We start from the raw sequence: 24426 nt of genomic DNA on the forward strand, positions 1-24426 counted from the left end.
TAAATTGAATTAAAGAATTATTCGAAAAACTGTAGAATTGGTAAAAAAATTAAATTCAATCGAACAACTTTCACGTAGAATCATCCTTGAAATACTCATTATCTCTCCGAGCCTTCAGATTTTTCTCTCGAGAATTTTTCTTCGTTAGGCGCGTAAATTCAAAAAGATTTTATGCGTCAACAAATTCATCGCCTCTCAATAAACGATCTCTCGACATTACTCGAAACATTACACGCGAACAATATCTACTCGAGCATATATCTATATCTATATATACATATAGAAACACTCATTTCAGATGCAACAGATACACGTCGATACTCTGGCGGAGTGGCATCAATTCAGCTTGGATAACGCCGCGTTTCAATCTATTCCATACAAAAATAATACTTCACCGATTCATCCTGCGCCTGATGTCCGTGGCTTCCTCGAGAGCTAAGCATAATAAAAAGTATCAAAAACCGTATCGATCGATATGTAACGTTGCCAGCATAAGAAACAATGGGGACAGGGAAGGGAAAAAAGGGGGAGGAAAAGTGAGAACGATGAATTTATTTATATCACATTTCGAGTGAAATCGTGATTGAAACATTACTTACAATTATACTTACAATTATATTATTAATTATAAATGTTAGAATTTGTAGAGGATTTTTTCAGTATGGACTGAACGACAATTCCTTTATCTTTTTTTTTTTTTTTTGAAAAAAAGATTAAACTATTTTTCAGATGCTAAAGAAGAAAAAGAGTACAAAAAGAGAAATATAAAAATTCGCCAAGATCATCCTCGATTATTATTACTTTTCCGTCCATTTAGACGGAAATAATTGTTTTCTATGACGAAAGAAACGCTCCTTGTCCTTATTGGGCGGCCATCTTGGTCCTAATTTATTCTCTCACGCATCGGGCACGCGTTTCGTTAAACAGCCCCTCGTTTGCATTCATTCGCGACTCATTTGAATACAAACTGCGTTGATAATGGCGACGTGTTCAACGCGTCCAAGATCTAACATGTTTTACGTTTTAATTAAACTAACTGGGATGCTGAAGTTGGAGAGATATTTCATGATAAAAGGCTCTGGTCGTATTGGAATTATGTATTCCAAATTTTTATTCGTTTATCTACTTTTCTTTTTTTTTTTCTAATAAAATTCGAAGAACTTGGAATGAAAGGAACAATTTTAGTAGGTATATTTACATGTTGGATTTATATTGGGTTATTAATATTCCAATTATAGAGGAGAGGATCAATTTCGGAGGCTAAAACAAACACGAAAGTCGATATACAAAAATGTCGGGTATTTATTATTAAAGTTATAAGTAATTGAAATTAGATAAAGCGAGAAAGAGAGTGAGATCGCTCTCTGGCTTCGTTGCTGTACTTTGTTGCAGCCTTGCTTCATTTAACTTTAGTTGTTTGATACTTAACAAATAAGTTTTAACTAACGTTTCTGTATACCCGTTTTTGCTTTAAGATTAATCCTTCGAAAAATATTTTTGCGAATACATTAATACTTTACACGAAATATAATATGCAACAAATTAATTAATAATAATAAATAATCTTTTAAATATTTAATAACAATAAGTTGGCCAAGCAAGGAGAACTTGTCATTTTAATATAAATGTGCAATGTATCCAAACTATACTTTTGAACAACAACCCTTTAAGTTCTTCTTTAAGTAAAAATTAATAAAAATAAAGATGTTCGAAAGAAATAATAAAAATCTTTAAAAAAAAATATCGTTATTTAACGCATCAATAATATTGGCCATCTCGTTTCATTGGAAAATTGGCAAATATTACGCGTCAACCCTTGGAAAACTATCGAAAAATGGAATATTTTTCTCTGGTGGTCCCGAATTCGTCCATTTTTCGTCCTCTCTCTATTTTTTTTCCTCCACGAAAAACAGGTCGATCATTGTGTTGCGGCACAAATGAAAAGATCTATTATCGTTAGCAAAGGATCTCGAAGCTCATAAGCGTGCAACGAAACAAATTTACGACGAATAGTAAATTATTACGCTCCCCTTAATTTCGAAGCGGGTAAGGAAAATTACGCATGCATCGTCAATTTCTTTGGATATTATATACAAGCCATTGCTTAGACAGTGCCCTAATTACAGCATCCTCTAATAAGACTCCATTGATTCATCTTTGTATCAATAATCTATTCTTTCTTATTGTTCCAAATGTATTTTTTTTTTTTTTTTTAAAAACGTTACTTCTATAATTATTTTTAATGGGTTGTAACATCTTCACGTCGATGATCACGTCGAAAGAAATTTTTACAGAGAAAGAGAAGAAATTTGATACGATAACTTTAAAGGATTAAAAAAATTATTTTTTCTTTTTTCCTTATTAAAATACAACAGGTTCAAATAGGGAATCCACTCATTGAGAATCATCGTACTAGTAAAGTAGGGATATATAATAAATAAGTTTGAGAGTTCGTTTCTAGAATTTTTGAGAGCGCGAAAAAAAAAATTATTGCTCGCGAAATGTAATTTCGAATTATCACATTTATCACGTGCACAAAAAATTACTCAGATCGTTAAAGTGAAATATATTATTATATTTATATATTCATTATAATTATAATATATATTAATATAAGGGAAGAAAGGGTTTTTAAAAATACAATAACGAAATAAAGGATTGGAAATGATTGATAAGAAGAAAATAAAGGTTCAATCGGATACGAACGGAATTTTAATCTTGGAGCATAGTAAGTCTAATGTATAATTATGGATTCATTTTGCTGGTATATATATATATTCCAATTGATTTATTCCAGCAACTTTCACAGATATGAATCGCGTAAATTCATTATTATTCGCGTTATTTGCTCTTTGAAATACGCGTTAACGGATTCGATTTTATTTATTTCAGCGTAGTACGAGTAAAAATCTTCGAATATACAGATCGTTATGATAACACAACTCGGAAGAAAAAATTTGTCTTGAAAATTTTACATTTTCTCGTAAAAAAAAAAAAGAAAAAAGTTTAAAGTAAATCGATATCGAACACGTATTGAGTACACTTGAGAATAAATTAAACACGAATTATTAGAAAATGTAATTGAAACATTAAAGAGATATTAAATATTTAACTTTTTAAAAAAGATGAAATATTACAAATTTAATAAATATAAATATCAAAGTGTCTTTGAATATATCGTAATGCTAAGATACTAATAAATTTTCAAAACTGGATCGTTCTCTGCTCATGTAATAACTATTAATTAATAATTAATTATTGTATATAAAACTACTTTTTTATTTAGTTCTGTTTTTTACGAGAACATCGATAAAAATGTGTTTCCATTATTGATAATAAAAAAGAAAATAATATTAATAAAATTAAAAGGTAAATGTGTAATAATTTATAGAAATGGCGAAATAATTCAAATGTAAAATGATTTTACATTAAACGGAAAATTATTCTTTCGTTCGAGCAGATGAAAATACTAAATAATCATCTGAAAAGCGTTTACAATCCTATTATATTATAAGAGTAATTATGAGCAATTAATTCTATAATAAATACATTTATTATATAATATAGCAAATAATTTTTTAAATAATATTACAAAAAAATTTTTATATCGCGAGAATTTTACATCGGTAAAGGACAATTTACTTTTCGCTTTGTGTCAAGTAGTTAAATTATACAAAAAAAAAAAAAAAAAAAAGAAGAAGTTATTCAAAAACGAATAGAAGAAAATAATTTTCGCAAGAACTAATCTCCCATCTTAATTTTCCGAGATTGGAATAATTATACCGACAGATCTCTCTTGAAACACGAGATTACTTCGTAAAAGATGAGTAATTAATGTAAAATTCTAATTAGAATTTACTGTCGAGATAATTCGAACTTTTCGATTCTGTCGTGTCAACAAGGATTAATTTCGATACTTTTGAAACAAAACGTTAGACGGCAGATAATGGCCACAACGAAATAAGCGGTTTACGAGGGTAGTAGTAGTAGTCAGAGTGAAAAATACCGCGGGCAATCCCGTGATTTGTCCGATAGAAAATTATATTGCATCTAGCAAATTATGACTAATGCCAAGAGAATAATTAATCTTATTTTTCTACGAAATCACGATGTACTATGATGTTTTACGATGCAATATGGATGGAAATTACGATGGAAAAAATGAAACGGTGATTACCTTAAGTATTTATTAAGTGAAAAATTTACTGTGAAAATAAAAGACCTCTCAATTTTTTAAATAAAAGAAAGACACGTGAATAAAATTATTAAAAAAAAAAAAAAAATGATCGAATATAAAAATTCGAGCGAAAATTAACGTTAAATTTAAAAAATTATTTTGCAATAAAATGATATATTCGTTCTTTCAAACAAGAATTCTAAAAACAGACTGATTTTAAAGGTATGAAGGTATGAAAATGAAAATGAAAGCTTCATGTAGAAATTTTTCATATAAATTCAAATTCGTTCAACCTGCGACCAATTAATATCGAAAATTTGTTGAAAATTCAAACATTTTATCCAAATGAACGGAAAATAATTAAAAATGAAGAGGAGAAAAGAACTCATATTCGTATATGAGAATCTTTTGATTTTTTCCTCTTTTTTTTTATTCCCATGTAACATAATTCCCTCGTGCATAACGCGAGAATTTTATGCATGGCTACTTCAAAAATTCGTGAAAAAGAGATTAATCTATTCACAAATGAAATTTGTGGATATTCGTATAAAATGATAATAATACAGGATGCCCATCGACAAATACAGATATTCTACGTTTCATTCGAACACAAGCTTGAAGAAGTTTCACTATTGATTATTTTATTCTCTCTATTCCTCCAAATATTTTCATATTTTATATTCATAATTTTTGGCCTTGTTTAATATTTTCGCAAATTATTTTAACATTGTCAATGTTTGTATATAACAAACGTTTGATATTAAATTCTAAATTGTAAATAGTAGAATTATTAATGGAATTGTAATGGAATATTCAATTATCAACATAATATAATAAAAAATAAAAAGATATTTCTTTATCTAATAAAATTGCGAAACGATATCGAAGATAATAAAATAAATTCTAAAATTTTTAAATAATTCTGTAAATTTTACAATAATTTAATTTACCAGAAATTTAAATAAGATATTAAATATTGTATAAATATTTTTATTTAAAAAAACAGAATTCCTGTTTAAATTATAATGACATATATGCAATTGAATTTTATATAAATTTTTTTTTATATTATCGAAAGGGAAATCACATTCATTAATCGTTAAAATTTTCAATAATAATTTGATATTATCAGAAAAAAAAAATAACAAATTATTATTATATAGAAATATATTAATAGATATTATCATGTTCAACAACTTTAATTCGAATATTAACTTTTCACAGACAATTATAAATGAAACATTTTTATATCTTGTAATATATACATTTCATTTCATTTCATTTAACATATTTATATGATAACAATTAATTATTTTATCGTTACACGATATGTTACACAAACGAATTATATGTTTTATAAATATATTTCACTCTGTGATACAGGATGAAATAGTCATATTAATTTCTCATCATTATTTCCATTTTTTTTTCATAAATAATTTTCAAATTTTTCCTGTAAAATACAAAAATTTATCTGCCTAATATTATTAAAATATAAATTTTGCGGAAAATATCTTATTCTTTTTATATTATATTAAAACTATAAACATACCAATTTTTTTCTATTTCCAATATTCTTTATTTTTCCTTTTTAAAAAAGGAATCATATCTTTTTGTTCTCAATTTTATTAGTGGCATTATAATTAATAATTATTTAATTAAAATTCATAATCCATAATTCTCCAAATTATCTGATTATACATATTTATATTCAATTATGAATTACCATAATTTATCAAATCATGTTTATGATTAATATTTATAAGGAAACATTACGTATCAATTCTCGCTCGAATAAATCCCCTATCCTAGAAATGCTGAAGCAAATATTATTTATAACCAATTAATATAATTTTAATATAATTTTTATATTTTTTATTTTTTATTTTAAACGTAACAACACTTTATAATTATGAGATTATTCTAATCGAATTATTATAGTTTATCTGTTATAATTTTTTCTCTGAAAAAAATAACAAATATAATTATAATATTTAAACAATTATAAATTATAAAAGTAATACAATTTTATTAAAAAAAATAATAAAAAATGATATAATAATAGTAATAATGATAATAGAATAATATAAATAATATAATAATATTTATATGTAATTGAATATATTTTATTCGTATTTAATATTTTTTAATCTTGTTTATAAAATAATAAAGAAAAAAAGTAAATCTAGAAAATATTGATGCAATTGAAACACTAAATAATTATATATTTGATAATTATCACGTTATTATTTTACTACAATAATTGTAAGTACAATAATTTAATGCTTTTTATTAGATATATTTTATTCGCGTTTTAACTTTCAAAATATGTCAAGAAATGAATCAAGGTAAGAGATAAAAATAAATTCATTATTTATAATATGCAACAAGTATTCTTTTATTATTATCAATTTTGTAAAATGACATTTACGTAAAAAAACTAATCTAACAATTAATATGTGATATTTAAATAATGTTTATACGTACAAAAGTTCAAACTGAAGATATATTTTCATTCGATTTATTCAAAATATGTTTTACGCTGTATTGATAAATAGCAGTATTAATTTTCTTTAATTTATCGATTTCTTCCTTCATCTCAACAAGTTTCAGCGAATTTGAATCCTCTATTCTTGACAGATCGACATTTTTTTCCGTATATAATTCGAAATTTAAAATATCCGCCAAATTTTGATTGTTTGAAATTACATCGATAGAACTTTCTTTCCCAGTATCATCAGATATTCTTTGTAGATTACACAATTGCAAGCGTGGTTTAAGATTAGTGACCCGAAAATTCTCGTAATATTTAGCAAAGAATGCTGCAGTGATTGGTCCCTTGTGATTGATTGTTCGAAGAATCTGATGACTGGCTATATCCCAAACATGAACCTCACCGCTTATCGAGCCTGACAGCAGATATCGACAGTCGATCGATATCGATAACGATACTACGGTCGATTTGTGTCCCTGGAAAACTATCACACCCTCCGAATTTCCGTCTTTCCGTATCTGCACATGATGTTCTATTCCACGTGGTGGCTCGTGTAAATTGAATCGATATATGTCACCGTCGGTACAACCCACAAATAAATCACTTTCACGGATGTTCATGGAAATGGAAGTGAGCGGTACGTCGAACACAAAGGTGAGCAATAGCGATCCACTACTAGGATCGTAAATGTTGCATGTTCGATCAAGAGATACGGAACACAGTCTTCCTCGTGAACCGGCATGACCGAATTGTAGATCTTTTATTGGTAAAGAATGATGAGAGAAAGCGTGCAATGGCGTAGGTTGTTCGTCATTCAATACACGATATAATGACCAAACAAATATTAAACCATCTTCAGCGCCACTGGCAAAAATTGAACCGTCTTTAGTAAACGATAAACAACTCACTGTTTGATAATGTTGTGATAAATTTCTTAGCAATCGTCCATTACAAGATTGCCAAATAAATAATTTTTCAGAAATAGCTGCAACAATGTAGGCACTATTCGGTGTAAATTTCAGAGCAGTAACTTTACCCGGTGTTGTTAATCTGAGGTTAGAGACAGGAGAGTGATTATTGAGCGGCCAAACATGTATACGCGGTTTTGTTAAATCAGCACCCACTATATAACTATCATTTAAAAGTTGAAGAGTTCGATGACTGAGAGTACCACCATTTTTATAACTCAATAAAACAGAACCTGTCCGATGATCCCACACGGCAGCATTCCAATGTTCATTATTACTGTCACTAGTCACTACAACTTCCTTTGTATCAGCAATTCGTGACATTTTTATAATATTATTATATTTAAGAAATTATTAGAATTTCTTATTTTAACATGATTTTTTAAATATAAAAAATGTCTTCTTTATCTTCTTTTCCAATTGAACTTCAAATTTTAGTGTAAAACACGTGTATTACACTAGGTTAGATTTACAAAGTATATAAAGTACAATACGCCATAGAGTATAACATTTCTAGAATAGTTCATCGATATATTTTCTATACTAGAAAAACGATTAATTAATATTAATAATTCTATGAAATATATGAATTAAATAATAATGAAATATATGGATTAAATAATATGCATTAAATAAATAATTTAAAAAAAATTCTTTTATTATATTTTTTGTAAAAGAAATAACCTATATGTATGTGTGTATGTGTATGTGTATAGCATATGATTATGTATAACAATTAAAAAATTAAATTTCAATTAATGATAATTTATCCTTATATTATTTATATGAAGTGATTTAAATATTTTAACAACAAAAAGATGTAATTCAATAACAAAGTTCATAACTTAAGTATATATATATATACATTTACAATATATGTGTATATATTTTATGACTTAAAATTACAATTTTAAGTCTTCTACATATATTTTAAGGATATTTAAAATATTTAGAAAAAAAGACTTATTATTTTTTATACAGTTTATTCACATTACAAATATAAATTACTTTAGTGGAATAAATCTTGAAGAATGAGTAGCACCAATACCTGGTCTACCATGCTTTACAGGTTTGTATGTAACAGAAAATTCTCCCAAATAATGACCGATCATTTCAGGTTTAATTTCAACTTGATTAAATGTTTTACCATTATAAACACCAACAATTGAACCTACCATTTCTGGTACAATAATCATATTACGCAAATGAGTTTTAACAATTTCTGGTTTTTCATTCGGTGGTGTTTCCTTTTTTGCTTTACGTAACTTTTTTACCAAAGCCATGGATTTTCTTTTTAAACCATGAGAAAATCGTCTTCGAGCACGGGCATGCATTAAAACCATAAGCTGTTCACTGGAGCAAATATGTACAATTAAAAAATAAAAAATATATTTATATATTTTATGAAATACAAAATCTTACTTTGGCATATCAAGGAGTTGATCGAGATCAACTCCCCGAAAAGTGAACTTTCGGAAAGTCCTCTTTTTCTTTTGAGTTTCTTCTGCCTGAAAATTATATGAACATATAAGAGGTTATGTTACGAAAATATTTATTTTAAAATATTTTACATATTAATATTATATCTTTTATACAAAAAAGATACATATATCTTATTCTAAAGTATTTATTTCTATTTTTTTATGCTAGATGAAAAAGATTTTATTGGATATATTCATCGCATCATACCTCAGCCATGTTTTCAGTTCTTGAGAGAAACGACAACAAGAAACAGCGCCCTTCGTTCTAGACTGTGATCGATTTCGGCACTAACTAAATATTACTAGATAAAACTATACTATTAGATAAAAATCTAATATAAATTTATAATATATATTTATTGATTTCTATTTTTTAACACATATCTCATTTATGAATTATGAAATTAGCTTCATACATATTAATTTAAAAATATTTTAATATTATTTTATATTTTTTATTTTTTTTAAGTAAAATTACTACATACTTCTAACCTTTAGTAACATATTTAGTACATATAGTATTTTATTATAAATACAATATATTAATTAATTACTTTTTTTTTGTTCTTAAAATTATTTAAAATTTCGGAAAAATATATAATCATAGAAACAGAATCATATAACAAATTATAATATAATAAATTTTTTATTATTTTATTATTTAAAATTTCATTTTCAAAGTATAAATAACTGGAATTTTAAGGTACTCATGTTAATGCCTACTATTTAAATATAATTATTTTTCATATTTATATGCTTATGATAGTTAGAAATTTTTAGAGTTAAAATAAATATTTTTTATCAAATCATTTAATTAATTAAGTACACACACACACATGTACATACATATTATTTATTAATTTTATTTTGTAAAAAATATAGAATAAGTTATATTTTTTAGAAGATTTTAATAAAATATAATCGATATATTTTTATTACAAGAAGTAATCTTTTATAAATAGCTTTATTAGCGTATAAAAAACTATATACTTTTTCTAAATAATTATCTGTTTCATTTGCATATAATAAATTAGATTTCTTTTTTTACTTTTCTTTTTCTAATATATATTAATGATAATTTTCAATTACATATATTAGATATCATGGTATATTTATTTTGCTTGTTATTTCTTGCATTTTTAATCTGTATTATGGAATCAATATTAATTTTCTTTTAAATTATTGTTACTTAAAAGATTGATAACTCGTTTGAAAAATATTACATATTGGATTATATATGAGATATCAATGTTAATATATTTTATAGAACAATAATTCTATAAAAAAAATCTATAAATTTGATTGTATATTTCAGATTATGAAATAAAATGTTTTTGTTTTTTAAATTTTTCAATAAATATATTAGATTGTTTTTCAACTTTATCTAATTTTTGTTTCATATTTTTTTTGTTTGGAAATTATTAATCATATAAATAGAATCATTTTTAAACTGATTAATTAAATTTCTTAAAATTCTTTAAATCATTTACATCATTTAATATAGAAATTATTTCCTTTTGCAACATATATAATCATACATATATTATATGTTTAATCAATTAATTTTATCAATTACTATCCAATCAGATTTTCAAAAATCTGATTTATGTTTTTCTATTATTCCATTAAGCAATTGTTGTTCTAATTCGCTATATGTGGTTATTGTAATGTTCTCATTTTTTATTATAATTTAAAAAACAAGAATAGAAAATTTAAAATTATGATAAAACTAATATCTGTGCATTATTATGAATAAATTTTATAATATGAAAAACATTTAAAAAAATGCTTTAAAATTAAATATAACAACTTATAATTAAAATTATTATTTTAATTAAAATTAATAATATTAAAATGTATAATTATTTGTTATTTATTATTTATCAATTTATGTTATATCAAATGCTTCAAAACTTTAGATGATTATTTCAGTAATTTTATAATTATTTTCTTTAAAAATTTCATCCAAATTCAGAAAATTTATATGAAATGATTTAAATATTTTAATAAATAATACATAATATAAAAATTTATCAAAAACAAAGTTCGAAATTTAAATTTAAATTTTTAAATTTCTTATTTAAACAAAATTTAATTTTAATTTTCCATATATGTGGTAATATTACAATTTTATGACAATAATCTTCTATATATTAAAGATATATTTAAAAAATATTTAAAATATTTGAATTAATATTTGATTTATTTTAGTTTACAAGTTTGTAAATAACAGAAAATTCTTCGAATTATTATTTTGATTTAACTTAATTAAAATATTTTATCATTGAAAACAATAATAATTGAGCCATTGTTGGTACTATAATCATATTATGTAAATAAGTTTTAACAATTTTCGGCAGTGTTTCTTTCTTTACTTTACGCAACTTCTTTACTATAGCAAAGCTGCGTAAAACAAAAAAAGAAACACCAACGAATGGATTTTGTTTTTCCAATGAGAGAATTGCCTAGGGATATACAACATAAACTATACACTGAAGCAAATATATAAATTTAAATGATATAAATTGTATGTTACTTAAAGATTCATTATTTTTTTTAAATAAATTTTTTAAAACATAAAATTTTCGAAATTAATTCTTTGTAAACTTTCTTCTTTTTTTTTTTAGCATAGGAGGTTATGTTATATAATCGGAAAATATTTATTTTTACATATTAATTATATTATATCTTTCAAACGAAAATATGTATATATTATTTTAAGATATTTATTTTCTATCTTTTTATATTAGATCATAAATATATCAGATAGATTTATCATTTTTATTAGACATAGCTATATTTTCAATTTTTCAGAAAAAGAACAAATAGACACTCTTCGTTCTATGATTGATTCCGGCACTAACTAAATATTACTAGATGAAAATCTAATAAATAAAAAACTTAAATGTTGACTTCTATTATTTAGGAAGAATATCATTCGGATTATATTATAAAATTATATTAAGTTGAACTTTAATTCTAATATTATACATAACTTTGAAAGTTTTTTCCAAATTGATAAAATTTGATGGATAGATTTCAAAAATCACAATTTTAATATTAAAAATCGAAATAATGCATAGAATTAAAAGTTATGCATGTTTAAAAATATTTTATTTTACAGGTTATTTTACATGGTATTGATTTATAATAATAAATATATATAGTCATTAAATTTATAAATATAATATATATTTATATGAAATGACTATTATGAAACTATTGAAATTATTATTTGATAGTATTTATATGAAATATTATTAGAATTTATAAAGAATATATTTTCATTTATACTATATACCATATACTACATTTATACTATATAATATTGAATATAAATCATCATGTAATTTTATACGTTTCGATTATTTTATATATTTTTTATTATAATGGGTAAAAAAGCCATAAATAATGAATTTGAATTATTTTGTTCTCTAACATTTCTTATTTCATAATATTATTCTATTACTTAATGTTACATCATGGAGAAAATAACTATGTTGTTAATCTATGATCCATGTTTCAAAATACAAATGTGTAAATCAACCACAAGTTTCTTGACTGACCTTGATAGTGATTATATATTAATTGTAATTTTCAAGAATTAAACTGAAACACGACGGATTGTCTATATTGCCTTTTTTATAGAATAATTTAGTTTTGTTATATTGCCCTTTTAGATGTTTGATATTTGATAACATAACCAATAAGAGGCTACTAGAGTGTGAAACAATATTTGTTTCATTTTTCTCATGGGCTTTATCGATGATGAATTACAAGAAATATCAAAACTTTGCCAAAATGTTGTTGATAGTAGTCGCCTCGTTTCTTGTGTACGCACGATGGTGCGAGTGGAAATAACGTACGTTTATTTTTTGAGATTATATCTATAATATAATTTATAGATAATGTTATAAATTTTTTAACTTATTTATAATATTTGTTGAAATCACAGAAAAACAAAGTTCAAAACAATTGTCGCGTGCATCCAATTTTCTAAAGACTATCCCTATACTCCATTATTAATTGAATTGAAAAGCAAAACTCTATCTATGAAATTGCTTGATGGTTTAACAGAAGTCTGTGAAAAGGAATGCAAAAAATTATTAGGAAAAGCACAGGTATTATATAATAATTGAATTTATTAATTGAAACAATGTTTTCTATATAAATTTATTTTTATAGGTGTTGCCAATATTAAAATTCATTCGTAACTTTATTGATGAAAATCCTTTAATTTGTTGCTACGATGAAATCTCAGCCATAAAAAATATCTTAGAAAATAATGATGAATTAAAATTGAAACAGAAACATTCGTGTATTGGTTTGAAGGTCCAACAAGGATTATATTATTTTAAAGCTAAAATTGAAGTACCAGATAATTATCCAGTTGCTTGTGTAAAGTATGTGTCAATGATGATTTAAAATATTAATTTTAATAATAATTAAATAAAAGTACATTTCTTTGAATAATTTTTTCTGTATTTAGATTGGAAGATGCAGATACAAATTTTCCTTCATTGTTTACACGTCACTTCATTGGTCAAGGAAAAGAATTAGCTAGACAATGTGTAGAACCACCACTTAACAAAAAACAACAAATACCTTTTACACCTTCACCATCTTTAAAAGTTGTTACTACTTTCCTTATAAAGTATGTTTATTCATTAATATTTATAATATATTAAAATTATTATTATTCTGATATTGAATTTTATTCATCCAGGTGTGTAAAAACATTACCACAAGAATGTTGTCAATCATGCAGACAAATATGTTTGCCAGCCAATCCAGAAAATGCAGAAATAAACGAAACTGCAGATATGCATGTAGAAAGACTTTATTGTGGACATTTGTTTCATTTACAATGTCTTGTAACATTCATGAAGACTCCTCCATTCCATGGTATATAATACTAATACTACATAATTAATTTTCATTTTTATTTTCATGTTATAAATAATATTTTATATTTTATTATAGGGGGTAAAAAATGTCCAACTTGTGGACAACGTATTTATCATGAAAAATGGGGAGTAAGCGATAAACTTGCGGAAGAACGTTGGGCACATCAACAAGCCCGAGCAAGAGAATTAGCAGAGGTAGAAGATTTCTTCAATTGAAATTGATAATTTTATTTGAATCATATCTCGATAAATGATATTCCTACATGAAATGCAATATCGTAACAATCCATTATTATGGACAAGAGTTTAAAGAAAAAAAAAAAAAAAAAAAGTAAGACAGAAGTGTAGGAAAATATCAAATTTTGTAAAATATTATTTATAATTCTACGCGTTTTTTAACATTCGCGATCGAATGTATGTAGGCCAGTTAGGAGAAGGTATTTTTAATACCGTATAATCTCTATTATAATATACACCAAACGATTTATATTTATATTACACTTTATAATAACTTTCCTTAATATGGTGCTATTACTTTAAACTATTCATTTTTTATTGAATTAATATTTAAAAATTTCGTAATAAGATTTTGACTAAAAAATTCATTTAATAATTTTTTATAATTCTCTATGAATAATGTAAACAAAAATTTACGTGTTTAATAATTTTTATATTGTGTATTTGAATTTGTATTTCGAAATAATTATAGGATAGTAAATTCAAATTAAATATTTATATCTAATTAAGATACTTGAGAAGACTAACTCGATCGAAAAAAAAGTGTTAATTTATCGTGTGTTAAAGTACTCACACAATTTAGTTATCAAGTGCCTTTTCATATTTTATTATTATAAGAATATTGGATATTGCTTGTAGAGTATTGTGAAGTGCGTTTTACGATTTTGTTCTCAATATCGTTTGATATTGAATTGAATTAAATTGAATTAAATCAAATTATTGAATTAATTATGACTAAAAAAGTATAATACAATTTTTTAATGATAATAAGATAAAATTTTTTATCTTTAAAAATCTCCCAATTTTTTGATCGAATATTCATGTAAAAATATATTATTCAACACATTGACTGCAGCGCCATTTACGTGGCAAAATCGGTCGATAATATCGAAAGCGATAGATATTGCTTTTATCTAATGATAAATTTTAAAAAAATTTACAAAGTTGCATATAACAAAAAGAAGAAATGAATAAATATAATAATTTTTAATAACGGTAATAAAATATAAAAATTGTTATTGTTTTTTATATATAATGTTTTGAAAGTATTTATTTGCTTATAAATTTCGATATATGATTTCAATAATAAATAAATGTGAACAAATAAATTTTATCACATTATTAATTATATTTCGAGCAAAAAGAAAATATTTCATCTTTCGAAGTTAAAAAAAGATAAAAATTACAAGTTATATATAAATTGCAAATAATATTTAAATTATTTTTATCATTCTGAATATAGTATTTTTTTATAATCGATAATCGAAAAATAATCGATATAGTGTAACAATATACATATCTATCGATTATGTATATGTATGTCTTCTGTATTTGTGTTGTGGTTGTGACATATTGATCCTCGGTACCGACTACGGCGATCCTCTATTTATCTCGGTTCTGTGTTAGCTTTCACGGCCCAGTTTGTGCGAATATATTTTCATTTGTTCTGTAGTTTGTCTTTCTGTTGGCTGATATTTTTTTTCCTACATATTTCAGAGTGATACGAACAATGATGTTTAGGTGGAATCGAAGAAAAATAAAAAGATAAACTTTCACGAATGAATTGGTTATGATAACCTAATTTTAAATCGTTTATTTGTTCCGGATTTATATCTTTATTTTCCGTTATGAAACTATTGATCGAAGTTTGTTAAATTTTATTCGAAACTTTAAGCTTTTGAATTTTTTTAAAAGTATGTTAAAAAACATTAATTTTCATATTAGTTATTTGACGTATTTATTATTTTTTTTATAATTTATTTTAAATATAATATAATTTTAATTGTAATCTAAAATATACTTATACATTTTTTAATTTATAGGTCAGTATTTTAAATAAGAATCTCAATTTTAATAAAATTTGTACATTAAAATTAAAAAATAAAATCTGCAAGTTAACAGAAGGATTTTAATCTTGATTCGAAAATTTTTTGGGAAATTTAAATTAAAACAGTCGATAATATCGAAACTGAAAATAACAACATTATCGATTTTTTAAATAAAAACTTCTTGTTACTTAGATTATTCGAAGAGAGTACTCTATTATTAAACTTAATATAAAAGGAAAAATTGAAAAATAATATTAATCTAGTAATAATTTTCAGTCAGTAAGTGTGCATTAATTATATTTAACTTAATTACTTGCATGGTATAATTATTTTAACATGATTGGCAAGGTTTTTTTGCGTAGATGTATGTAAGTACATACTTGGTTCTGGCAGACAGCCTGTCAGACTAATTCCCAGTTATCGATTCCACGTATACGTGGAAACGCATCGTTGTGTTGCATTCATAGGGTGGGTGAACTGTGTCTTTCTTACATGCCACTTTACTCAAAATATATTAGAAATAATTATTACAATAATAATTTTATATTTTGCTTACTTATTCAATATAATTATTATTATTCAATATAAATATTTATATTTGTTCAGTCAGTGAAATGCGTTTATTCAGATAATAAAATAGACAATAATATTTCAAATTATACAAATCTCGAAATTTTGTTAACAGTTTAACTCTAACGAATAATATTAATTTAAATTCAAATTTTCATTTTTTCTTATGTTAAAGCTTAATCAAATAAAATATAAATATTTTACAAATATTTTATTACATAAATTATATAATTTTATTATTGCCAGTATATATAATATATGTAATAAGTATAACATACATATAATGCTATAATGTTTATTATATGAAATTTGACCCGTTTTTGAAATTCTCCTAGGTGGAACAATTTTAAGCAACAGTACAACTGTCCTCAATAGCCGCGTTTCTCAAGCGGCTATCGAAGAATTCGCGATTTCGATGTCGCGGCCAAATTTCGGAGATCGTCCTTGTACGCCGACGATCTATCCCCCGGCTATGCACCAGGGTCGTATTATACACACGATACACCTATAATTGCACGTAGGGCGCTTCGTCGTAACGCTTCGTGGATCGATAGCTAGGAAATGGCCGGAAGCCAAGTCCGACGACGTCGTTTCGAGTTTTGCCGTTGTCACCGTATGGGACCTAACCCCTTTCTTGAATGTCCCACTTGTATCGGCCATCCCCCAACGCGGAACCCCTTCTTACTGCCCTCTTGTTTCTTCTTTGCGCGAGAAACTCGTATTTTCTTGTCATTCTTCCACGTGGTCTCTTCACAGATATATGGAAGGGTCAGTGCATTAGATTCACTTTACAAATTTATTTCGTTCATTGTCTTCCTTGATTCTTTTTTAACTTTACTTTTAAACGACAAGAAGATAGAATCTCTGATAGAACAATGATTTTTGACCATATTATAATATAGTTTTTTAAAAGAATTTGATTTTATGTTAAGTTTCAACTTTTAAAAAGTTGGCAAACTTTTGTTGAAGTTTGTAATTTTCAAATATTTTTGAAAATGATTCAAACTAATTTTAAATTGTACTTTTACTTGATTGATATAAATATAATTTAATTTTTTAAAATATGTTTTATAAAAAAAATATCACTTTCACCAATTATAACAATCGAATGTGAGCTTAAGAGCGGCAGTTATTTCACCTGCTCCCCCAAGAATCCGTTGTTTGTCTTCCTTTATGCCTTCAATCATCGAGGTTTGAATCGCGATCCGGGCTGTGCAATAGGCGCAACGTGGGGTGCCGTTTATCCCAGTTTCTTTAAATTCTCAAGGGCAGCACCGGGGAAAACACCCCCCGGTGAAATTGTGATATCGAAATATGATGCTATATTTAACCAGTAGGGTATACTGCAGAATAATATACGCATTGTTTCTTTTTTCCTTTGCCTCGTTTGTTCCACCTATTTATCTATTATAATTACCAGGAAATTTTACTCTCCCTTCCTTTTTCTCAATCGATACAATGAACATATCGCAGAAATAGAATTTAATTATTAGATTTTTTTTTTTTCAAAATTAAAAATATCGTTTATAGAAAATCAATTATTTGAGTAAATATATTATGCGCTTTACAATACTTTACTTAACAATAGAAAATAATTTTATAGTGAAAGCCTTTTAATTATATTTGTCCAAAAATACATTAATTACCATATTATTAAAAATTTTCCATAGATGTATGCATGCCACTCCAGAGCCAATTCTCAAGCAATATTAACCATCATCTGTCGAAACCAATTTTACATATAAATCTTCCTTGACATTATTCCTTGGCCAACACCATTGCTAAGGCTGAATGGGCACCACGACGTTCGATAGCCCGTGGGCAGTGTTGAAAACAACATCAAAGGCGCCGTAAGATTCTCTCTCTCTCTCTCTCTCTCTCTCTCTCTCTCTCTCTCTCTCCTTCATTCGTACGCAGAACGAGTAACATTCTAAAAAGTTCCCTCTCTCGCAGTAGGGAGGATTCCTTATCCGAGGGATCTGAAAGGCGACGGCTGGCCGCACGATGAAGAAAAAAGAAAGGTGGATCGTGGCGCGTGCCACACGAGGGGTGACCACACCGAGGCTCCTTTTTATTTTGCGGAAGATCGTCCACGTATACCTTTCACCGTGGACAATGGGGTCGTGCCTGAAGGACGTATCAGCTCTCAGCCAAGGGTAACGGGCATCGTAAATGATCCATGGAAAGCAGCTGCATATGTTTTCCCATTTTTACAAAACTTTCTTACAAACTTAAACACGTGATTCTGGATCAAATCTTGAATTTTGAATAATCTTGCATCATAAAAATGGATTGTTCTTTTGCGGTGAATCAAAAAACTATCCTCGTGTCTGGCTTTCCGTATAATTTTTCGCCATCCATTCTATTTTTCAGCCCATTAAACGAAGCAATAAATATTTGTTAAAAATAGACAATTTGTCGTAAAATATGTGGAATAGTTAACACTAGATTGAATATGTTTGTAATAAATTTTTCAAATCGATTATGATTATGAGAAAAGTATGCATGTAAATAAAGCAAGGAAAAGGAGTAATAAATTTCTAATTTCTCTGATCGTAAGTATATTTTATTAAATTTTCTGAACAAGAAAATATCTCTTTTTAATTTATTATCGAGATTAATCTTTTTAAATATTGAAATTTAATTCTTTAGGATATATAAAAATTAATAGCACTACTAATGGGCATAAAAAATAATTAACACTAGAAGAAAATATCATCAATATTCGACTTCGAATAGCTAAAGCTAATTTTCTGGATTTAAAAATTCAAAGTTCACTATTTTGAAAATAAATTTTCCGAAATTTCCTATGTACTTTATTGAAATTTCATCTCTTCTTGATTTTCTCTCAGGATAAAAGGACGCGTAATAATGGATTACTAAAAATAAACAATACATAATTAAAGTACACCAATACGCAATAATAAATACAAAATTAAATCATGTACACAAATCGGCAAAAAGTCAATCAATTAAACGTTAATCAAATCTACAGTTTAATGGACAAGTCAAATACTGCGAATGTTGCGACACCATAGAGACATTGGCACAAAGGTTTCGGGGAGCCGCAACAACAAGTTGCAACCACCTGGCGAGGGCAATGCCGGCCACCCAATGGCCTCCAGGTGCTCCCAAAACCCCCTGTCTCGTCCCGCATGCCTGCTGCCGACGTGGACGTCGCCGTTCATGGAAAAAGGAGCGCAACTCCGACCGATCCCGTACGACGAGACGCCATGCAACATCTCCCCGTGCCTCCCTGTCCAATGGGGGGCAACAGTATCGTTCTGGAACACGCGCGAATCAACGTTCCAAAATCGATACGTACATCTGCCGCAACGTAGAGTCTATTGACTCCTCTGGCTGGCTGCTCGGAGCATCTCCAAGGCGACTCAGGATGGAACGCGCGGCGTGTCCCGCTTTCCACGGAAATCTCGAGGGAGAACAGACGGCTCTCGTGGCGACTGGCGACTCTATGGTTTATTGATACCATTGTGGAGCGATCTGGAAGCGTTTCTCAATTTTTTCACCATCCTAATTTAGGACAAATAGGGAATTGGAAGGGGAATTGGTTGTGGTGGCGGACGTCTTTTTGGGCTAGTTCTTTGGTCTTCAGGTTTGGATTATGCAATATGCTTTCGATTGCGTCAGACGGAGATGTTATTCTATTTTATTGCCATTATGTATCGAAGATTTGTATTAATCTTGTACTTCGTGATGGATGAAATGGGTTATTTTTTTCTTTTTCAGAGTCTCTAATCTAGGAGATGATTGATAATGCTCGCAACGTTTCAGGACCTATATATATATATATGTATGTACTCTCGATTCGGTTGATTACTTCATTTTATTCCGATGGAATCATTTTGTAGAGACTTGGATGTATATCGGTCGAGTAATCCAACAAAGGGGCGTTTTACGTGTTCTGGGTGCCGTGTGCCAACTTTAAGAAGAATGGAGAAAAAGTTGCGATAAATTTTTATGGATCGCATTTACTTCGGCCCACGAATTATATTACACCGCAGTAATAATATTATATTATATCTGAATACACATACAATTATGTGTATATGAGTGCAACGTTAAAGAGATACAGCGGAAATAGTATTTGTATTTAATGATAATCGATTTCTAGTCAATTTAAAACTTTTGCGAATCCCAACGATCGTTTCATTCTTTTTCAAGAGAAAAGTACTTTTATTAAGTAAAGAATGACGATAAAGAGCATAGAAGAGGATTAAGAACGAGAACGATGAATGACATTCGTTGTCGAAAAAGAATTTCGCTCGAATAATTGATCATTCTCGAAACAAGCGTATTTCACAAAACGCCAATTTCAGTGCAATTCCCTCATCGATGCAAGCTATTAGTTTCCGCGATCGATCCGTGTCACACGACACCGCCGTTCATGGTATACCATTCATGCAGCCCGCTGTAAAAAGAGAATACGTATCCGTTCGTCCACGGAGGAAAGATGCCGACCCCCGATAGATACGATAAAACGATCAAAATTATCGCACCTATGCATCTCCCGGTAAACAAACACGGTGTTACCCTAAATAAAAAAAAAAAAAAAAAAAAAAAAATAGATACAATTAATAATCGAAATAATTTTTATAATCTCTTTAATGTTCCTCACTCTTATCTTATAAAATCTTGCTTTTCATTTCAATTCAAAGATTAAAAATTCATTGTTTCGACAGTTTGCTCGCTCGTTGCATTTGAGAGCGAGAGTTCGAAAAAAGATCACTCCCAAAAGATGGAAATTTAAAAGGATACGAAGAAGAAAGAAAAGGAGACAAAAGGAGAAGATACAACGTGAGAAATATAATGAAATGAAAGAAGACAGTATACGTAATAGAAAAGAAAGGATACATCGATTGACAGAGCGGCAGCACCGCCCAAAAAGCGAAAGAGGCTTAACCGGCACACACGTAGCCAGAAGGACGAGAAGGAGAAAGAAGAGTAAAGAAGAAACGGGGAGAAAGGAGTAAAGGAGAGGGGGGAGAGTATAGGAGCGTTGATGGCACAGGTCGGGGGGTGGTTTCGAGACGTCGCGTTGCGGGGCATCGATTTCGGGGCAGGCCGATGGCATCGGCGGGGTATCGAGGGGCGTCCCGACGTGGTGGCGCGTCGCGGCGCTGCTGTTGTAACCCGAAAGTACACGCTCCGTCTCACCGTCCACCAGCCTTCCAACTACCACCGCGGCTCTGCCCTCTCCTACCTCCGTCCTGCTCTGCCCTCCTATCCCCCACAGCGGGGCGGAGAGGAGGCGAGTATAGAGCGCGCTCGCGAAAGCAGCCGGCTGCGCGCGAGTCGTGCGGCGGAGAGCGTTGCGGGCCGCACGAGCTCGCCACGGACGTAGCCGAACAACCGCTTGGCAGTCGCGCGACCAGAGACCACCGCGTCGTCGTGCTGCCAGCCCAGCTTAGAGCGCGAGCAGACTTGGCCTCTACCACTGGCTGGCACTGACGTTGCCGCACCGACACACGCGGGACCCGTGTCCACGAGGTTCAGTACACGTCGAAGAGTCCACGAGGACGGATCCATCCTATCCTACCGCGCCTCTCTTTATTATTTCTCTGCCGGTTTACGAAATATATATATATATACACACACACACACCGATAATGAACAACGAATTTTCGAACTTTTCGTGAAATACTAAACGACGGATATATATATATATATATATATATGTATATAGAGGAGAATATATATATACGTATGTATAATCTCGCGTTTCTTATTAATCTTGTATTGTAAATCAGGAAGTGAACGGGCGGAAGATTTGGCATGGACGTGGTGTGAAAGTAGTCTAGGACGTTTCGTACACGAATGCGTGGTGCAGCCGGATGCGCCGGTGCACCACCAGCTGCAGCTGTCAGTGCCGCTACTACCACCACTGCTACCAGCACCGCCGGTGCTGCCTACCGCCGCTGCTGCCGCCGTCGTCGCCGCTGTCTCGCTGGTGCTGCTGCCGCTGGCAGCACAGGCTCGCAGAGGTGTCCACCTCGTGGCAGTCGACACTTTCTGCCGGACGGTAGTGGTGTCCAGGCGCGCTGGGCATACGACTTGGGGCCGCAGCCGGTCGCCGCTGCGTCGTTCCAAGAGCGTGAGGATTAGGAGGACGTGGAACAGGATACGACGAAGGAAGAGGGAGAGGAAGAAAGGTGGTCGGTGACAAGGTGTTCACGATACTCGCTCGCTCCTCGATGGCGAGGACATTTTTCTTCGCGGTGTTAGAGTAAGGATTCGTGCGTGGCAGGGAGGGAGAAAAGGAAAAAGAAAAGGGGAGAAGGAGTGCGACGAACCCTTTCCCTTACACGCACGCGGGGCTGCACACTCGTGCACGTACGCCGTGGTAATACAGCGTGTACGCTTTCGTTTAAAGGGTTTCTTCCCTCCGACGTCAACGCGCCGTAGGAGTGCCGGATCGCACGCGGTTCCTCCTCTTCACCGAGTCGAGTTCCGTCGGGGTGACTTCCGCCGGGAACCTTTCGCTTACACAACCTTCCTCCCTTCCGCGATGTTTTCGAAGTGAACGGAGGGGGCGTATATATATATATATATACAAAACGACTGGAGAAAAGAACGAGACGAAGAAAAGATGAAAGATCGCCAGATAAATCGACCGACGTATCTCACCTGTACGAACCACCTGTATAAACGTACACGTACGTAAAGTAAATCTTCTACAAACGTACGAAGTAACAACGAAGAAGAAAGTTAAGAAGGTTTATTAGATAGAACGATTATTTCTTCCGGAAGAGGAAGAGGAAGGGGAAGGAGAAGAAAGAATCACAGAAGTTGGTGACAGGTGCCGGGTGTGGTGGTGGTGATCGGTTCGGCTCGAGCCAGGTCGTGGTGATGCCTCTTAGCCGCGGATCCTCGAGATCGCTGGGTGTCGTAGGTAAGGACGCCGCTGAAGGTGGTCGCGGAGCCGCAATCCCGGTCGCCGTTGCGACGAGGACACGCTGACGAGTGCAGCACCCGGTGGCGCGGTCGCTCCTGCAGGCCATGTATCACGGCCCGGTAATCGAGCACAGAGTCGGCAGCAGCTCTAGTGTTAGCGACGTTGAGCAGCCGCGGTCACCACGACGGCGTGGACGCGTCGCGGACGACGAGGACGAGCTCCTCCACCGGGCGGACGAGGAGCCGGCTTACGTGGTCCTCGATGTGCAGTCGAGGCGACACGGGGAACACGGGGATGGATGCCACGTCGCGCCAAGGCCGGGCAGAAGACGGGCTGGCGCGGCCAGGATACTGCTCCTCGCCACTGCCGCTGCCTTCCTCGCACTCGCCGTCTCTCCTGGTAAGTTTCTTCAGCGTAAGGGTTTCTGCCGATATTTTATTCGTGCACGGAGTAAGTATATTTGCTCTGCGACGTGTTTTGTGGATTAGTATATTAATTGGAACGAAAAGGAGGAGAATGTCGATTGGAAGGGTGTGGAGTAGAATCAACGGGGCTATAGCCTCTGCGGAATCAATCACCACTCAAGGCCGCTGCCCCACCAAACGCTCGCGAACCATCTCGATATTAACGCTTTTCAACAACTGTTTTGCGCTCGAGATGATCTTTTTATGGCACGTGTATGGTATCCGTACGGATGCAAATTACACGTTAGATGTTGTGAAAGAATGTTTCTTTTTTTTTTTAAAATAGTAGTAGACGTTTTTATATTTAATTTATATTTGGTTTTATCTTTGATCATTTGAATTCAATGTGATGAAGTCCGTTTCGTTTTTCAATTTTATAATATAAA

The 24426-nt window shown here is 30.2% G+C and overlaps 4 protein-coding genes across 17 annotated transcripts in view; 2 read left to right on the forward strand and 2 right to left on the reverse strand.

Moving 5' to 3' along the window:
- Positions 1-5419: 5419 nt before the first annotated feature.
- On the reverse strand, positions 5420-8284 carry LOC100867186 (WD repeat-containing protein 18). Of its 2 annotated transcripts, XM_086902946.1 has the most exons (4): positions 6665-8284; positions 5954-5994; positions 5730-5868; positions 5420-5630 (listed from the first exon to the last, which is right to left on the reverse strand). In XM_086902946.1, exon 1 carries the CDS (start codon positions 7961-7963, stop codon positions 6671-6673), a length of 1293 nt encoding a protein of 430 aa, XP_086759072.1. In that variant the 5' UTR covers positions 7964-8284; the 3' UTR covers positions 5420-5630; positions 5730-5868; positions 5954-5994; positions 6665-6670. The 2 variants fall into 2 exon arrangements, with proteins under 2 accessions (XP_086759072.1, XP_003698927.2); XM_003698879.4 differs by having other exon boundaries at positions 5730-5994.
- Positions 7102-19217, forward strand: LOC100866952 (uncharacterized). Of its 10 annotated transcripts, none has more exons than XR_015290648.1 (9): positions 7107-7325; positions 12801-12982; positions 13076-13241; positions 13306-13523; positions 13610-13774; positions 13847-14025; positions 14104-14222; positions 18334-18513; positions 18617-19217. XR_015290648.1 is itself a non-coding variant. In XM_003698877.4 (7 exons), the coding sequence occupies exons 2-7, from the start codon at positions 12873-12875 to the stop codon at positions 14241-14243; spliced, it is 978 nt and encodes a 325-aa protein (XP_003698925.1). In that variant the 5' UTR covers positions 7102-7325; positions 12801-12872; the 3' UTR covers positions 14244-15042. The 10 variants fall into 10 exon arrangements, 3 of the variants coding, with proteins under 3 accessions (XP_003698925.1, XP_086759073.1, XP_012349455.1); XR_015290651.1 differs by having other exon boundaries at positions 7128-7325; positions 18620-19217; XR_015290652.1 differs by lacking the exon at positions 7107-7325 and adding an exon at positions 9617-9823 and having other exon boundaries at positions 18620-19217.
- RpS15 (ribosomal protein S15) lies at positions 8606-11985 on the reverse strand. 3 transcript variants are annotated; one of them, XM_086902950.1, is made up of 4 exons: positions 11657-11985; positions 9329-9422; positions 9062-9147; positions 8606-8992 (listed from the first exon to the last, which is right to left on the reverse strand). In XM_086902950.1, exons 2-4 carry the CDS (start codon positions 9335-9337, stop codon positions 8644-8646), a joined length of 444 nt encoding a protein of 147 aa, XP_086759076.1. In that variant the 5' UTR covers positions 9338-9422; positions 11657-11985; the 3' UTR covers positions 8606-8643. The 3 variants fall into 3 exon arrangements, with proteins under 3 accessions (XP_086759076.1, XP_086759077.1, XP_086759075.1); XM_086902951.1 differs by lacking the exon at positions 11657-11985 and adding an exon at positions 9675-9810; XM_086902949.1 differs by lacking the exon at positions 11657-11985 and adding an exon at positions 9613-9681.
- Positions 19144-24426, forward strand: part of LOC100869964 (protein kinase C-binding protein NELL1) — a 77531-nt gene continuing 72248 nt past the window's right edge. Inside the window, exons 1-5 of one of the 2 annotated variants that reach the window (XM_086902942.1) lie at positions 19144-19218; positions 19316-19568; positions 19659-20276; positions 20411-21194; positions 21364-23975. In XM_086902942.1, coding sequence (XP_086759068.1) covers positions 23681-23975 — 295 coding nt within the window. In that variant the 5' untranslated portion in view covers positions 19144-19218; positions 19316-19568; positions 19659-20276; positions 20411-21194; positions 21364-23680. Of the gene's footprint in view, positions 19219-19315; positions 19569-19658; positions 20277-20410; positions 21195-21363; positions 23976-24426 lie in introns of those variants that run through there. The other variant, XM_086902943.1, reaches the window with a different exon arrangement.

This window comes from Apis florea, unplaced genomic scaffold (assembly GCF_048593485.1).
Source record: "Apis florea isolate Af1SG1 unplaced genomic scaffold, ASM4859348v1 contig_2274_pilon, whole genome shotgun sequence".
Lineage (NCBI taxonomy): Eukaryota > Metazoa > Arthropoda > Insecta > Hymenoptera > Apidae > Apis > Apis florea.

Bases quoted from the DNA above. Each gene is read 5' to 3' on its own strand.
- LOC100867186 (XM_086902946.1), bottom strand. From the start codon at position 7,963: ATGTCACGAATTGCTGATACAAAGGAAGTTGTAGTGACTAGTGACAGT.
- RpS15 (XM_086902950.1), bottom strand. The intron at 8,993-9,061 runs GTAAGATTTTGT...TATTTGCTCCAG, and splicing joins CAACTCCTTGATATGCCAAA to TGAACAGCTTATGGTTTTAA.
- LOC100866952 (XM_003698877.4), top strand. From the start codon at position 12,873: ATGGGCTTTATCGATGATGAATTACAAGAAATATCAAAACTTTGCCAA. The intron at 13,242-13,305 runs GTATTATATAAT...TTATTTTTATAG, and splicing joins AATTATTAGGAAAAGCACAG to GTGTTGCCAATATTAAAATT. The intron at 14,026-14,103 runs GTATATAATACT...ATTTTATTATAG, and splicing joins GAAGACTCCTCCATTCCATG to GGGGTAAAAAATGTCCAACT.